This window comes from Leuciscus leuciscus, assembly GCF_965113295.1.
Source record: "Leuciscus leuciscus genome assembly, chromosome: 1".
NCBI classification, from domain to species: domain Eukaryota; kingdom Metazoa; phylum Chordata; class Actinopteri; order Cypriniformes; family Leuciscidae; genus Leuciscus; species Leuciscus leuciscus.
The window spans coordinates 73761251-73778355 of NC_138725.1; the positions used below are offsets into that span (position 1 = coordinate 73761251).

Sequence of the window (17105 nt, forward strand, 5' to 3'; positions counted from 1 at the left end):
ATGTTGTAGATATTATATGACTGCATTGTGTGCAAAATAATGCATGCATAATTTTCACATGACTTTGGAGTAATTATTATAACTACACCATTCATGCTCAAAATACAGGGTATATACTTCAGTAAACAACGTGTTATATATGGGGTGGTCCTCTTAATAAAGTTGTTTTTAATAAAGCTACTATTTAAGCTATTATAAGATTCTGTACGGGATACATCAGTTAATGGATTGTTAAGCACATTAATCAGACATTATGTCCCCGTCCCTCTGTTAGAGTATGTATGCTGTGTTGCCGGAGCTGCTGGACAGTAACCCTTTCTCTGAGAGCGGACAGCTGCGCACGCCTGCGGGAGTCAGCCAAATCCTGGACGTCCTGAAGGAGGCCCTGACACTGCTCAAGACGTTCCTGGTGCACAGCGAGATCACGTCTCAACTGCTGACCTACCTGTTCTTCTTCACCAACGCCTCGCTCTTCAACGCGCTCATGGAGAGAGGTGAGCACATGACCTGTCCTTCTGAAGACTCAACAAAACCTGATGGTCATTCGCACTCAAAAATAGAGTCAATTTACTGTGCGTGAACTCTTTGATTATTTTTTTTTCTGCAAATCACCACTGAGGTTTCAGTGCAAGTTATATGGATTCACACACCAAAATAAGACCACAAGAGAAGACGAGAGAGTGTGTTGTAAACTACTTTGTAGAACCGGCTGTTTTCACCCCAGTGCTCTTGCTTCTCTGTTGGGACGTGTTTCTCACAAGGGTGTGAATTTTACAGAGTGAATATTTGCATCCAGGTGTAAATATCATTGGTCTGTTTGCGCGCAATATTCTGCTGAAGCCAGACACAACTATGACAGGTTGAGTTCAAATCCTGCTTGTGACTTTTGATGATTATTTAAAAAATAAAGAGAAGCTTAATATGATGAACATGTTTTACCACTTGCACTAATTGGGAGTTCAGAATAAATATAGTTGTGGTTGTGTTTGCAGGGTCTGGCGGTGGTTTCTACCAGTGGTCTAGAGGAGTGCAGATCCGGGCCAACCTGGATTTGCTGATGGACTGGACTCAAAGCATCGGGCTGGGAGATTTGGCTGCCGACTCCTTCCAGAAACTCTCTTCAGCCGTCAACCTGCTCGCGACTCCCAAAGAGACCCTTCTGCAGGTCAGAAACCCTAGAGATGCTCCACAAGTGCTTGCACAGATGCTGAAGGGTTGTTTTAGGGATGATTCCAGTACCATGATCATGTATTTGCACACAATAATATGTTCTGGCATAATATAAATCAAATCTTTACAGGATTCAAACAACATTAAATTTTATTAACTCACAGCTAAACAGTAAAAAAGACAATATTTGTACATTTAGGAAAGCTCTATTTTGCATACAGATATAAGTGTTAATAATGTGCCTTAACCTGAATTTGTTCGTTCGTTCGTTCATTCATTCATTCATTCATTCATTCATTCATTCATTCATTGCAGTACGTATGAGAAAATTAGAATTTGGGGGAAATGTTTCATTTTCTAATGGCTAAATATAATTTTATAATTTTAATTTCTCTTCAAATTTTGAGGCAAAATATGATTTGAACCATCTGAGGTGAATCTACCCAATATGTTGTGTCCTATTGTCATGGAAAACCTGGAATTATCTGGGACTTTTAAAATTGTGTTTTCCAGGCATGGAAAAGTCATGGGAATTCATTAAATCTAAGGGTGTGTTCACACTTGTGGTTGGGTTCTCTTGGTTTCGTTTGATCCGGATAATAAAAAAAAAGAAGAAGATACATTTAGTCCTGGTTCGCTTCGTGTTTTTAACAACACACATAAAGATACAAAACAAAAACAAAAACAGCTTTTATGACGTATATTTTACGATGGAACTTACCAAACATCCAGAACAAAGCTGTGTTTGGGGATAAATGTGCTTGTTGTGTGTGCGTACACACAGTATGATGGTATTTAGACCAGCTGAGAACTTGTGTAGAGCTTGTGTCATGTGGCAAAACAGCAGCATGAATCGCCTTCGTCACACACACACACAAACCAAGATCTGCTTCAAGAAGAGTGTTTTTGTGCCTGAACTGAACTGTGATTGTCAACATCACGACTATGACGAGATTAAACAGGTTTGCTTGAGCATTCTGTCCTTTTTAAGGGTCACATCTTGTGTCATCAGGACCTGTTTTTGGTTCGTTTAGATGTCTTTGTTCTGTGTTGAGTTCATATTTCAGTCGAGAGTTTGTTTAAATCGAATCAAACCTGCCAAGTGTGAACACACCCTTTACACATCATGGAAGTCTCTATACTGAATATTAATTTGTAACACTTCACAATAATTATTCCTATTATAACATTACTCAATACATTAACTAAGAATGAGTAATACATTTGTTAAAACATTGATTGATCTTACAATTTTTAACCATTTTTATTTTAGTAATGTATTAGTAAATGTTAAACTTCACCCTAACTAGAAAAATGCTTTAGTATTATGTCTAATTGTTAGTTCATTTATTGATCTTTGTTCATTAACAGATAAAAAATTTATTTTAGTAATGTATTAGTAAATGTTAAACTTAACCCTAACTAAAATAGTTCATGTTAGTTATACTAATAATAACAAATTGAACCTCATTGTAAAGTGTTACCTGTGCATTTTTGTTGTTACACACTGAAATATTCCATCAGCTATAGATATTTCTCTTGTGTAGAGTAAAAGTTACTTGCAAACTATAGTGTTGTGAGAGAAACTTTATCTTGAGTTGTTCCCGTGAATGAATAAGTCAAAACAGTTCACAAATCAGTCTGAATGATTCATTAGTGAAGGCTAAATCATTTTAAAGGCCCTCATCCAGAGATAACAATTCACCAGAAAGGAAATGCTCCGGTCATAAAGTGAGTGCACCCTTATATTGTTTGTTCACTTCACTTGACAAACGGCTTGATCGAGTTTCCTTCTGAATAAATAAGGAAATTCTTCAGTTGCAAAGAAGTGTTAACTTGGATTTGACAGCAAGGTGTGCTGGAGGTTGTGATCTGGGTTTGACTGCTGATTGGACAGGTGTGAGTATCAGTTATAGAAACACCAATAAAAACCTTGTAAAAGACATAAAAATGACGTGATGTTTCAAGAAATACAGAGCAAACCTGTTTCACAAGCCAAGTTAATTCAATATAACCTCATGATGGCATCAAACTCATGACAAACGTCATATTTACTTCTTGAGTCATGCCTTTTTTCCGCTCACCACGTAAATAAAAACCCGTTCAGCCTGTCATATAATCCTGAATAATATGCATTATTCTGCTCAGTCATCAAAGTTGAATCATTTTGTAAATACAATGTAGACGGAGGGACTTTAGCACCTGATGAACAGGAAATGGAAGAAGTCAAAACAGCTGTTTGTCTGCTCTTAAACCTGTTAACTTTCTTCTAAAGCCATTGATAGTGGGGGGGGGGGGGGGGGGATGCATTGTTTACTCTTTTGTGCATAAGGAAGTGAGTTTCACTTAACTTATCATACCATAAAAGAAAGGCAGAATAACAGAGGGACAGTGTAAGGTTTACAGCACGTCACCCAAACACATCCTGTACCGTGGGGGTTTACAGGTCTCGTGAAGTCTCTGCAGTAAATGAACTTTGACCGGTAAGCCTCTTAGCCTATCAGAGAGCTGGATTACAGCTCTGGGTGGGAGGGGCTTGTATGATCTCATGTCTTAAGTGACTGAGTTTACTTTAAACACACTCCACACAAACATATACATGACTCACGCTGTCACATGATCTCTGTGTTTATTTGTCCTGCATTACGCAGTCAACCTTAACAGTAAATGAAGGAAATGTAAATATTTCAAAAACTGAACCACATTTCATTCCCAATTGGATTAAGGGTGTTTCTCCGTTATTAAAACCATTACGGACTCGGAAAGATACCCTTGTGAAAAAGAATTACACTTTAGCTTACTTTTAAAAAGAGTACTTATTACAGAAATAATGTAGTAAAATAATATTTTTAATTGCATGTTTGTATATAATTTAATAATACAATATACATTAATAATACAAGATCTTTTTTTTTTTTTTTTTTTTTTGCAGATTTTGCCAAATTGGCAAACTTTTTTCATCCATAGTCCCTAGGAATGTTGAACTTATTAACAAAGAGTAAACAAACAAACATTCTACACACAAATACAAAACTACAATACCAGAATGTCATTTACAAATGAATGAAAATGTGTTATAGTTTAAATTTAAGTATGACTTAAGTACACCTTTAGATGTTTTTTAATTTTTTTTAATTTTTTTTTTATTGTCAGGTTAAAGTGTACTATTGAATTTACTGACAAGCATTTTTTGTAAACTTTTGTAAATTATATTCATTTATATTGAAACTTGTATTTAAATGTATTTGTAATTACACTCTTAAAATTACGATTTTGAAATTAACTTTAAAGATAATTAACACAGTTAAAATTATAATCAAGTACTTTATATGTGCTTTAGTATGTTAGTCAACACATCAGAATAAGTGCACTTTAAAACATGAAAACATATTATTACAACAAGGATTTAAATGTAAATGTACTTAGCTTTACTGAAGTGAACTTTTAAAAGTGTACTCAAGTGTGTACATAGTGACAAAACTCTCTTGAAGTTCACTTAAGTATCCTTTTATTTCATTAATATTATATTATCTGCAAGTACAGTTTTTTATAAGTGTACTTTTCAAAATTATAAGTAAACTGCAAGTGCACATTCAATACAATCAAACACACTTCTTTTTCAGAAGGGTATCTAACCCGTTTAAATATTTATAAGCCAACATATTGATATTTGATATGATTTTATAAAACCATTTATAATGTGCTAAGACTTTAATCTACCAAACTCAGTCTTTCAGCCTGTTCTAACTCTGTATGATTTATTTATTTATTTTCTAACTTTGTGCTGATTTAAGCGGTTTATTTGTGCTTTTCTATAAGCACCACCTACTGTCAGAGAGAGAGAGTTTGCATTTTCATTCAGGCCGTCTGCTGTTCGCTACGAATTAGTCTGAACAGAGAAATCGCATGTGACATTTTTTTGCGTTTGTTTGAACTGGCTGTGACTCTGGGTTAACATCTATTTATACCCCAAGTGAAGGTGAAATTTAACTTTGGGTTCAGCAATGTTTCACACATTTCCACAGATTCCATTTAAACCGGTTGCATGCTCGTCGAGAAATAGTTTACCTAGGATTTTGAATCATCTGGGATTAACAATTGTAAGTGTGAAAAAGTAACCTAAAAACACCCTATCAACCTCTATTGAACACCATAGCTACACCAAAGACAACCGTACCAACCACTCCGAACACTCGAGCGACCAATCGATCTAACCCATAATACTGTATTGATTTGAAACTTTTAGGTCAAGCCAACATCAAAGTTTGTCTTGAGGAACTGTACTTTTCTGGCTAGTAATATGATCACATGTAGCACTTGTTGAGAGTAAAGAGACAGCATGTGTCTGTCAGAATCATCCAGTGTGCAATTAGAGAATGTTAACTTCCTCTATCCGTCAACAAACAATGGTTGCATGTCAAAGTTGCTGGGAGACTGGTTGTTAAGTTTCCACCCATGGCATGAGCGCACAGTTTGTGGTTTGTAAAACATCCATTTCTGCACATAGTTGCAGATGTCTTTTCCCCTTTTCCATCCATCTATTTTTGGGACAGCCATTTCAGTCCAGCCTTTTGTGGGTGTCTATAGCAAAGAAAAATCACAATATGACACAAGTTCTCTCAACAGTCTCTTAAACTGTCCTTCACAGATTTGTCATATATTCAAAATGCAGTCAAAATCAGAGATCTCCAGCATTTCTCATCAAATTATTCCAAGACCAAATGATCTGAGCTTCTATCCACATCCATTGCCATTTGTCTCATTTGTGTGTTAAAAAAAAAAAATAATTTTAAGAAAGCTTAGGAGTAAAATCTGAAACAAATTTGATACATTTCCATTCATTTCCATTTTTGGTCTCTGAGCGATATTTTATTTAATGGTGAACCAAGACGTAAATCCAACATCTACACCAGACCTGTTTTACTCATGGGACAGGTTACTTGTTTAGCCCTTCTACAGTCAAATCCTTGGAGAAACCAAGACCAGACCTGGCTACGGATAGAAGTGAAACGCAAATAATTTGCACATTCAGCTGGAGAAAATGAGTTACTCATAAACATGCGTCTGATGCACATGCACAACTGTGTTGTGGCTTTATTAGCCAAGAGTGAGTCCTGCGGTCCGACAGATCACAGCCCTTCCCAGACTCATGTAACACCACCCATCACATGTGTTTGAGGCGTCTTAAAAATGTCTATGCATCAGCTAAATGATTTATAAAAAATCTCTCATGCTTCATTTCAGGGTATAATAGTGAATCTTGCCACGTGACATTCCTTCCCCAAATCAAAATAAAGATATAAGAAGTAATATTTAGCAATGTCTTCCAACTTATTATCTTAGTGCTACAGACATTGTAACTTTCTCTCAACTTTCACCCTAAATATATTTCATTACTTTGATTTATATTTAATTGGTAAATTAAATTAAGTAACTATCAGTATAATTGGCATGCAACCCTCAAAACAGTGTATTAAATATTTTTAAATGTTTCTGTAATGTTGCTGTTTGAGCATGACAGGTCTGTAAAGTTACAGTGTCACTCCAGAGGGAGTCTTGAGTTTTCTTCCAGGAACAAACATGTCAATATTCCTCATTTAAATAATTCCCACCCAAGGCATACGTAAAATAAATGAGTATGTTGAAACTTGCGGTTATGGAATCAGGCATGGCATTTCTGAAACTTATGGAAAGGAGAGGCTTCATATAGACAGGAACTAAACAGAGTGTTACTGACAGACTAGGAAGAGAGGTGCTGCAACAATGTCACATATATTGTCTTTTGTACTTTCAAGCATGAAAACCTTTTCTAGAAGACCCCAAAACCAAAATCAAGCATAAAAGAGCGTTATAGGTCTCCTTGAAACTTTGTTTTAGTTCAAGGCATATGGACTATATTCTGTATTCAAATTAAATTAAACTAAAAAAAAAAAAAAAAACTCTAAAGATAAACTCTCAGTTGATAGCAAACTAAGCTGTAACTGTAAGGAAATGCCTAACATATCCTGTCAGGTTCAGCAAGAGTCTGTTGTTCTAGTGAGTTTGTACAATGTTCATTCCCAGCCACTGCTTCCTATATAATTTTGTGAAGAGACTGGTTTAATTACATACAAGTAGTGGATGTTATTTTGTTCTGGATGCAAAAAAAAATGACACAGAAGAAAATACTACTCTGTTATTTAGACAAGACACAAGTAAAGGAGAATGAAAAAATAAATGTGGAGTGATATTTGGTGAACTGTCTTTTGTTTAAGTGTTTTGACTGTATTTCCTTTGCGGTATTTTAAAGATGTTTCGTTTGGTCGACAATAGAGTTTACTTGTCATGTGTTGTCAGAGAATATGTACCCTTGTGAAAATATTTTTTTTCATCAAAGTACTGGAAACTGTTGTGTCCACCCAATTATTCTCCTTACTACATAGAAATGTACTAAAACATTCAGACCAAATGATATTTGACCAGGGTTGCACATCTCTGTTAGTGTTACTTGAACTAAGTGCTACATTTGACACATTCATTTTACATTGTGTTGCCATTTCTGGACAGACACTAACCTAGTTTAGATTCTACCCGTTTGTTTGTGTAAATGTGATTGTGTAAAACATCTTTTCGATGGTAAAGGAGGGTACACCACAAGGCTCAGTCTTGGGTCCTTTGCTATTTTCGTTGTACATGCTCCTTTTAGGTGATATTACTAAAAATATATTTTCATTGTTATACAACACACAAATTTCATCTAAATTGATTTGTGAGATGTGTGAATGAGTAAACTAACTGGAAGCAGTTTTTCACCAACAGTTACCATTGCTAAATCATGCTGGGCTGTGTTTCCCAAAAGCATTGTAAGCCATATCCAATTCTGTGCCCATTGTGTGCTGCAAAATCAAGATTACAATGCATGTGACCAATCGTGAGTCAACACATCTCTAAAGACATTTCACCAGCACATTTCTCCTGTCCTGAATAGTTAGCTAACCCTGCTGAGAAATCTGGCTAGGCCTTAAAAGCCCTTTTAGTTTTACGTGAATTTTTCATTCTTCTATGCATCTGTGTGTGTTTACAGGCATCATGGTCCACTCTGAGAGCTGAGTTTGTTCATCTGAACCCTGCACAGCTGCATCATATGCTGAGAGAGTACAACACAGCCCGTACGTGCCCTCCATGCTGGACCCCGTCTCCAGAGGATGCAGCGGCGGCCCTCCATACATGTGAGCTCAAATATGAACACACACATCATCCTGTAATCACAGATGAACAGTGACATTTGACCATTGTCAGTTCCATAATATAGTATACCTACAGCCTAAATTGATTAAATACTGTTTTATATGTGTATTTTAAAAGGTTTGCTTTAAGGCCCTGATATACTCATGACAAAGTTATTTTTCTTTCTTCACTTGGAGGTAAAAAGAAGTTTGAAATACCTTTTCAGCAGTATAATGTAAGCGAATGTCCGCGACACCACCCAAATTGCTGAGAGCAAGCATTTAGATGAATATGTATATGTAATGCAATGCTTTTCTCTCAATAACAAAATAAACATACAACAAAAATGACAGCAGTGAGAAAACATCAGTTAAGAAAGCATCTGATCATAGAGATGTGGATATGTTTGCACCATCTCCGCAATTCAACTCTCCAGTAAAGTCACATCACATTTATTTGTATATCGCACATTATAAAATTGATTGGTTTAAAGCCGGCATCTTTAAAGCAATAAACCTTAAAACACAGTGTCAGTGTTGCTTTCAACTAACCTTTTTAGCATTGGGTGATTCATTATCAGGGGGAGGCCTACGTATAAAGGGCTCAAATGATGTCTTAAATGCTCGCTGAGATTCTCTGTGCCTGACAGCAAAAATATTTTTTTGTCTTAGCTAATATCCTGGAAAGTTTCGACAACCATCCTCCTCTAATCCTGCCCAGCAGCATCTTTCATCTGGAGCTGGGAAATCCCATCACAGAGCCAGGGCTGTTCCCGCCATTGCAGAATCTGCAGGAGTTTATCCAGTCTCTCCCAGAGAGCCAGACACAGTCTGATCATCAGCCCTCACAGGTAAACCTCCTCCATGCTGTGAACGCCCTAGACGCCACACAGAATGCACAGACATTTAGTGCAATGGTTAGTTGAAGAGTGTAGAAGTTTTTATTTAGAAAATTTTGTTAATTTTCACAGTAAGGAACGCCATCACGTTATAGTTTTTCTGCCTCTACTCAGAGACTTTATTAATTTAAATTAAATCCATACCCCATATTTCTCAACACTGTTGGTTCAATTACGGTGAATTTAATAATACAATATTTAACTAGCATAAAACTCTTTGACAACTAGCTATTTTTCACTTAAGACAACCAAATCATATCTTCAATATGATGCTTTTTGAGAATTGTTTAGTCTCGCTTAGAACAAAACGAGTAATATTGCGTTGTAATATGCCTTGCCTTGCCTAATATTCTAAAAAGCATAATATGGGCACTTTACATCTCGTGATAGAACAAAACCAACCAACATTTATATCTCTTGATAGAACAAAATTACAAATATTTATATCTTAATTGCCTTTGAGTGCTCAGATGTCATTATGCCACTGATATATGTGCTAGACAACACTACAAATACAATATAGATAGATCTAAATCCGGGGGATCACTTGTATCCTGGTTTTATATTGTCATATCATCCAAGATCACTTGATTCAGGTACAGCACTAAGGCATTACTGACATACCAGTATGACTTTTTCCAAAGCTGCTTTGAAGTGATGCATATTCTGAAAAGTGCTCTACAAATCAATCGAACATGTCTTGAAATATGAGCTGATAATTATTTTTGTCATTTTGGATTAATTCAGGGCTCCAGCAGTAACTTGAATGAAGAGACTGAACCAACAACTGAACCAATCACCTGCCAGGATTCAGAGGCAACAGATCAACACCCCGTCACCACGACACCTCCTCAGCTCCGGGAGTCTCACAGCAACCTGAGCTCGTGTGAGGCCGTCCTGACCCAGAAACTCAAGAGCCTGGAGCTCCAGAACAGCTTGTCTGGGAGTACAGACCTGGGTTACCACAAGAGTCTGGCCCTCGACCCCTCCTGCCTGCTTACGCCTCCCAACACCCCTCAGAATCTCGACCAGGCCGAGCTGGAAACCGGCCCGCTGGAGGGGGTGACACAGCAGACGGCACGCCAGCACAGGAAAGGTAATCCGCACGTGTGTGAATAAAAAAAGGTCTAGTTATAGAAATCTAGAAATTCTAGAAATTCAATCTAGAAGTTATAGAAATCTAGAAAATCTAGAAAGGTCTAGAAATTTAAGGTTATAAAAAGTATTTAATATCTAAAATGGTAATTGGTAAATTGGTAAAATGATTGTTTACTTCTGGAACCAGACTGTTGCACTCTATAGTAAAACATAAACATTTCAAAATAAGAGTCCCAGTGTATTTTACGCTTGTTTATAAATAAAAGTCCATTATGACTAAAGTTTTTCCTGGTTATTATTGGTATTTTGGTTACACAATAAACTGTATCTGGCATTAAAGTCAACACAAATTTTTGTAGCTTTTGTCTCGGCTGACGTGTAAAATTATTAATTTTAAGTAGGCCTATAATAAATTTCAACTTAAGAGCACATGTGGACCTTGGGAAAAATGTAAGCATCAATCCCTGACTTGACCATGATCAAGCAAGACACCAAGACACTTGCTGATCTGCTTTTCTCCACCAGATTCTGGATAAAGGTCTGTTTAGTCTCTGGGAACAACAACACCAAAAGAATAGTGTTCCTTGCATACGCATGATTTTACACTGATGTAAAGCTACATGAAAAGAGATGTAGCTCTTGTGCTACTTGTCTTCTATTAGTTTGTGAGCTGTACTCTGAGAAACACCTCAGACATGTTCACCCTGTAGTGTGTTCCCTGATTTCAAAGGCAGGGTGTATTGTCTTTGGAGGAGTATTGGGTGGTGCTGGTGTTGATGTGGAGTTGGGTTTGTGTGCTCTGGCTCCATCGGGTGAAGAAGCTGGAAACCAGCATATCTCCTCTCCAGAATGTTTTTCCCACGCATAATATATTTATAATATGAGCAATGGTCAGGTGAGAACAATCCAAATTGTGCCTCAATCTCTCTCTCTCTCTCAAGATCAGGTAAATCATAGAGTTTCTTCAGCGCTTTAACACTTATTGTAGCGGCATTTGGAGGAATATGTTAAACTCTTGCTGTTTCATCAATGACGAGGAATGATTTCCATGATGACAGGTCATACATTTTTAAAGGATTGAGAATCCAATCAACAGGAAGCCTTCATGAACTGAAGCAGCATTCAGATTCAGATCTGAAAAAAAACAACATTTTGTGTTAGTTTACCCAAAAATGAAAATTCTGAGGTATTTAAATGAAACCTAAGACATTTTGTCCTCCATTAAAAGGCCATTCCAACAAAACTTCAAAAATGTCATAAAGGCATTGTAATAGAAATCCATCTGACTCCCATGGTTGAATCCAGATGTTATGAAGCAATGCAAATGCTTTGTATTCGTAAAAAACATTTTATTCACAAAATATCTCAACTTCCACATAGTTTATCTCTGATGTGTGTTGACGTTCTCTACTATATGGCTGTTTATGTTGCCAAGCAAATTGTCACATTTAACAACAGCTTCAAACACAGTCCAATCAGAATATAGAGCCGAAACAAAGAATGAACTAAAATAGTGTGTAAACTTGGACATTTGTACATTTAATATATAGTTAAGGAATGGAAAGCTCTACATGTGGCATCCCGTTCCCACTGGTTTCCCGCCTCCTCTCTCTGAAGACTAGTGTGGGTTTTCCTAATCAAAGGGACTCTGCTTAGATCACACTAGTTTTGGCTGTTTTTTTTTTTGGTACTGGCACAAATCCTATAATCTGGTTCAAGAATTACAGAGAGGTGGTGATGTCAGGAGAAAAAAGAGCAATGGATAAAGCATCATGGGAATTTACAGTTGACTTGCTGGGTGGAATCTTAATGGGGACGGGCATTGTTCAGGACGCGGGCCGGGTGGCCGAGCGCTGGAGGAAAGCCCTTTGTGTTTCCACCAGCCCACAGCAGAAGATCTTCATGGGAACAGGAAAACAGTCATTCTTGTATCATCATCATCATCATGCAGAATTATCTGATGTTTATGTCAGCTCAGTTGTTTACGGGTGACTTTTGACCTTTCCAATTTGACCTACAATTCTGATTTCATTTTGACTTTAATGCCATGATAATAATATTGATAGTCCTGAAAACAACCTTCATTTTCTTCATGCAAAACATAATTCTTCTGATTTTGGGATGATGTTTGGGATGACCTGGACATTCAGTGATATTTGAGTTTGTTTATGCTTTATTTGATCTAGTGAAGGCCCAGAGCTGATGATGTGATGCGTTTGATGTTGTTTTCCCAGTAAAGAACGGCCTGGAAGGAAACACAGACCAAAGAAAGGAGGAAGACGAGGAGGACAGAGATGAGGTGTTCACCGTAGAGCTGATGAGAGGACCTCATGGTCTTGGTCTGGCACTGGTGGATGGAATGGTGAGAAATATCTTTGTCCTATTTTTATATTCTACACTTGTCTACTCTTTCTCCAGTGAATAGTATGTGAACTTTTTTGTGCTTTGCGGTAATGGGAATTTAGCAGGAAAATGCCCTGGACAAGTTTGGTTTAATAGACACTCTCTATTTACTGTAGACGACGTAACATTTGAAGCCGATAAATACATTTTGGTTCCTCTGGTGAGTTGATTGGCATATTGACTTTAATAGTTGTTCCTTCATTGTGATCATGCTTATGAAATTACCCTGTTTTATATATAGAAGGTATTTCATTTATCTGTAGACACACGGTTTTATATGTCGAATGCAAACTGTAATGCCATTTGAGCTGCACAACACCTTCAGATCAAGGCCAGTCAACAGCTGTTATGATTAAAAATAACAGGGCTAGATTAGATCCGGACATGTAGTCTGTGCTCCAAAACCTAGAGAGCTTCCTACATAGACAGCATCCTAATCTGTAAAGGGGAATACACCCCAAAATAAAACCCCTGTCAACATTTACTCACCCTCATGTTGATCTAAACCCAGTGAGTCTTTCGTGTAAATGAGGGATTTCCGTCCCTCCATTGAAAGTCCATTCACCCAAAACGTTCATAAAGACCTCATATAAGGAATCCATATAAATCGAGTGGTTTAATCCACGTCTTCTAAACATGTTTTGTGTAAAATAGATTTTTTAAAAATATTATAAGCTCACTTTATCCACTATCTGGCTAGATTTGTTCACTGAACTTGTTGCGGTGCATTGTGGGATTGTCTTCTCTGCAAAGGATACATGTGTTGCTACCTTGGTTTTGAATTTGGTTTTGGTCGATGATGATGTCTTGGACGGCAGGACGATGCTGTTCCCTAACTTTTCTAACAGATTTTGCATCATGTGAGACCTTAAAATACTGCCTACAAAGGCAGCTTACTATGCTTTGGAACAGAGCCATAGTTACTTTGAGCTATTTTGTTCACTTGCTCAGAGACTTTGGCCCTGTAAATGACTTGGAATTGCTGACTTAGGTGTTAGCTATGAGGTACACATGTGGGGGGGTTACATTTTACGAGAAACTGCTCAGTAGGGGACGAATGGGTTTGCGTTGGCCACACCGATCGTCTTTCGAAGCCAACAATGAGTCCAGAGCTTGACTGAACGTGAGATCTCCTGTGTTTCCCAGAACTGCACTGACATTGAGGTTGATGTTAACAATCAGATGAACTGAGTAAGAACCTGATGACTGTGTGGTTTAGCATTCAGAGACAATAAAACATCTACTTTCTCCATGTGACTCAGGAACGCTCTCAAACAAATGCATCAGTGGTGATTAAGGTGATACAGAAACCAATCATTCACTTCCTGCTGGTGCGGATCCTCATCTAGTCATCGCTAATCTCGAGTCTTCTCTTTGTTTTGTCTTGTTGGTAACAGAAAACTCCCCTGCGAGAGAGCGGGATCTACGTGAAGTCAGTGGTGCCAGACTCCCCAGCAGCGCTCAGCCAGAGACTCCGAGTGGGCGACCGGATCCTCGCTGTGAATGGAGTCAGTCTGGTGGGCCTGGACTACCACAGGTGAACACTACAGTTTTAAGAGACAAACAATGTTCATGTCATGAAGTTATCTTTGAAAATCAAACATGGAGATGAAAAACAAGGATTGTTGCTGCTTGCATTGCTAAATGCTAAACATTCCATAGTTGCAAAAGACCCTGTTACTCATTAGATGAACACAAGTTTTAAGCAAATGCGTGGAGTTAACTTCAAGTTGAGTGATAGTTTGCCTTATTTTTAAAAAAGTTAGCTCTACTTTTGTTTTTACAGTTCCTCTTATCAAAACATTTGACATGCTGACCTTCCGCTGTAATACGTCATCTTGTCTCCATTGATTAAAAAAAAATATTCCCATTATTTTTGACCATATTTTCACTGATTTGGCTGAAATAATTGATCCTCTGATTGAAAAAAAAACACCCATGAGTTTTTTGAGAGCAAATATATAGAATATTGTCAAAAAGCTGAAAAATATTGTATTGTTTTAGTGATATGGCCCAGTCATAGGAAGGACAACTTGTTTTATTTTTGCAATTGCCACTAGTGGTGCAAAAATTACATATTTTAATTATATATTATAACTTCCATTAATAAGAAATGAAGCATATTTTATGACCGTTAAAATGTTTTGCATTTTAACAATAATGAAGTGCCCAAATAATTGATTTTATGTTTCTGAAAGTTTTTGTTTTGTTTGCTCTATTTCACATTATTCTTACATTCTTACAGTAGTTTTGAATGTATTACTACTTTTATGTAAATCAGCATTAAAGCAGCACAACTAATACTAGCATGTGTAAACACTCAAGCTCCCCATTTTCCCACAGAATTTCTTTCTTTTACTTCCCAATTTAAACTATTATTTTTCATTATTATAATCATTATTGTTTGCATTATAGTACAAACATTCTAAATTATTATTTTCTTTAAGCTAAATATTCTTTCTTTCTTTCTTTTTTGGAGAGAAATAATGTCATATGTATGTATGTACCCGGAGCTCCTGAAAAACTACAACAGATTCAGTGTGTGTTTGCACACACTTGGTGGATAAAGATCATTCTGATTCTGAAATAAGAAACTTGAACATGTTCATAAGATTCACTTTATAAGATTTAACACAGGTGTCTGAGGTTTCACAGATGAGATGATGGACGTTCTTGACTCTGAAACGGACAGAATAACCCTCCTCTGCTCTGTCTTTCCCTGTCAGTGGAAGAGAACTCATCCGGACGTCCAGCGATTCGCTGCGATTACTGGTGGCCAAAACCCAATCCAGGAGCTTCATCACCAGATGCTGAGAACCAGAACAGACTCGCCTGGACGCTTGACTCCATCATTGAGCTGATCTTTCCTCATTGATCCATTCAGACAAATCTGCAACTCTAATATTGTGCTGAAACCAAAGTAAAGGCAATTCAACTGGATTCATTCATGCTGTTATTTAAGTTGTTCTTGTTGTTGCTTCTGCTGGCAAACTCTTTGTCTCAAAAGGCCAGAATAATATGTTGAAATCTCCCATTCACAGTAGCGTTTATTTCTCACTTTTCTCTCTATCTTTAATGTAATATAGTTTAGCACATGTTTGAAACCATTGTTTACCAGTGTTTTATTTTGGTTTAGCATCTGTCCGTCTGTCATCTTCTGCTTTGGTGAGAAATAGTTGTGGTCCTGACAGGGTTATTTCAGTTTCCTTAAAGCTCAAACTGGAAACACACAATTACAGCTTCATTCTGTTCATAACATCCAAATACTGCTGTAAATATCAGCCAGAACTACATTAGTTTTTAATATTTAACCAAAGTATCACTATGAAAGTGCTGTTTTAAATGGTTCATGTTGCTGATGTTATGAAACTACACCTGTACCGTTTTCATATTGATGACATTTCATATTGATATTACTTGTGCGGTTCCTGATGTCAGTCATAAATGATGATATTCTCCCTCAGTGCCAGAGAAACAGTGTTATAGTGTCATCTGTGTTCATGATGGCATTCAAAAACAATCTGTTGTCATATTTATGTGTTATTGTACAAGTGTAAGAAATATAATTTTGATTTCTTCTTAAAGAAAAGAGGTAAACTGTGTTTTTCTGTCGAGTGTTGCTGTATTTCCTATTGAACGGGAAGTTGTGTGTTGCACAGTCATAACAGCTTTCTGGCTTTAGGAGTTTTAAATGTGCAAAAATATAATTTTGTCAATGTTTTGGAGAACACAAGCTTATCAATGGCTTCAGAACTAACAGACATGGACTAAAAGCCAGAAAACTCTAGTTTGTCGTTCACAGGGTGTTGAACTGAGTCTCGTCCTGCTCTGGGTCTGTTAGTCTGAAGAGGGTTTAGAAATCAAATCTAAATAAAGTAACAGCACACTTGTGTGTGAACGAGGAGTCCAGCTGCTGTGAAGTGTGTGTGTGTGTGTGCAGGGGCGTAGCACCAAATTTTGGGCCCTGGGTACAAACCATCTTGCTGGGCCCCCGTACCAAATACCATAGTGATACCAATGGGTGGGGTATTGCATTTTTATCATAAAAACACTTAAAATGTAAACAAAATAAGCCACACTCTGATTAATATATATTTGTTTTATTGTCAAAAGTACAAGTTAATTGATGATTATTTGTCTGTTTAAAATAAATGCAGACTATAGAATCACAGGGTACACTAACCGCCAAACTAGACATTCAGTCTTTGAATTACGTTTTTAAAATAAGTCATTTTCAATCATTAAGATGTGCATTAAACTGAGAACAATTCAGTACTTAATGTAAGAACGTGCGCGAACTAATTTGCATAGCAATGCGGTAAAATAGGCG

General features: G+C 37.0%; 1 protein-coding gene across 2 annotated transcripts in view; it reads left to right on the forward strand.

Annotated features, from left to right (window-relative positions):
- The window catches only part of radil2a (Ras association and DIL domains 2a), a 33544-nt gene extending 16934 nt beyond the window's left edge, over positions 1–16610 (forward strand). Inside the window, exons 9-16 of one of the 2 annotated variants that reach the window (XM_082185051.1) lie at positions 275–494; positions 993–1165; positions 8234–8378; positions 9048–9292; positions 10022–10370; positions 12607–12734; positions 14173–14312; positions 15502–16610. In XM_082185051.1, coding sequence (XP_082041177.1) covers positions 275–494; positions 993–1165; positions 8234–8378; positions 9048–9292; positions 10022–10370; positions 12607–12734; positions 14173–14312; positions 15502–15589 — 1488 coding nt within the window. In that variant the 3' untranslated portion in view covers positions 15590–16610. The remainder of the gene's footprint in view (positions 1–274; positions 495–992; positions 1166–8233; positions 8379–9047; positions 9293–10021; positions 10371–12606; positions 12735–14172; positions 14313–15501) is intronic. The other variant, XM_082185052.1, reaches the window with a different exon arrangement.
- The last annotated feature ends 495 nt before the right edge of the window (positions 16611–17105 follow it).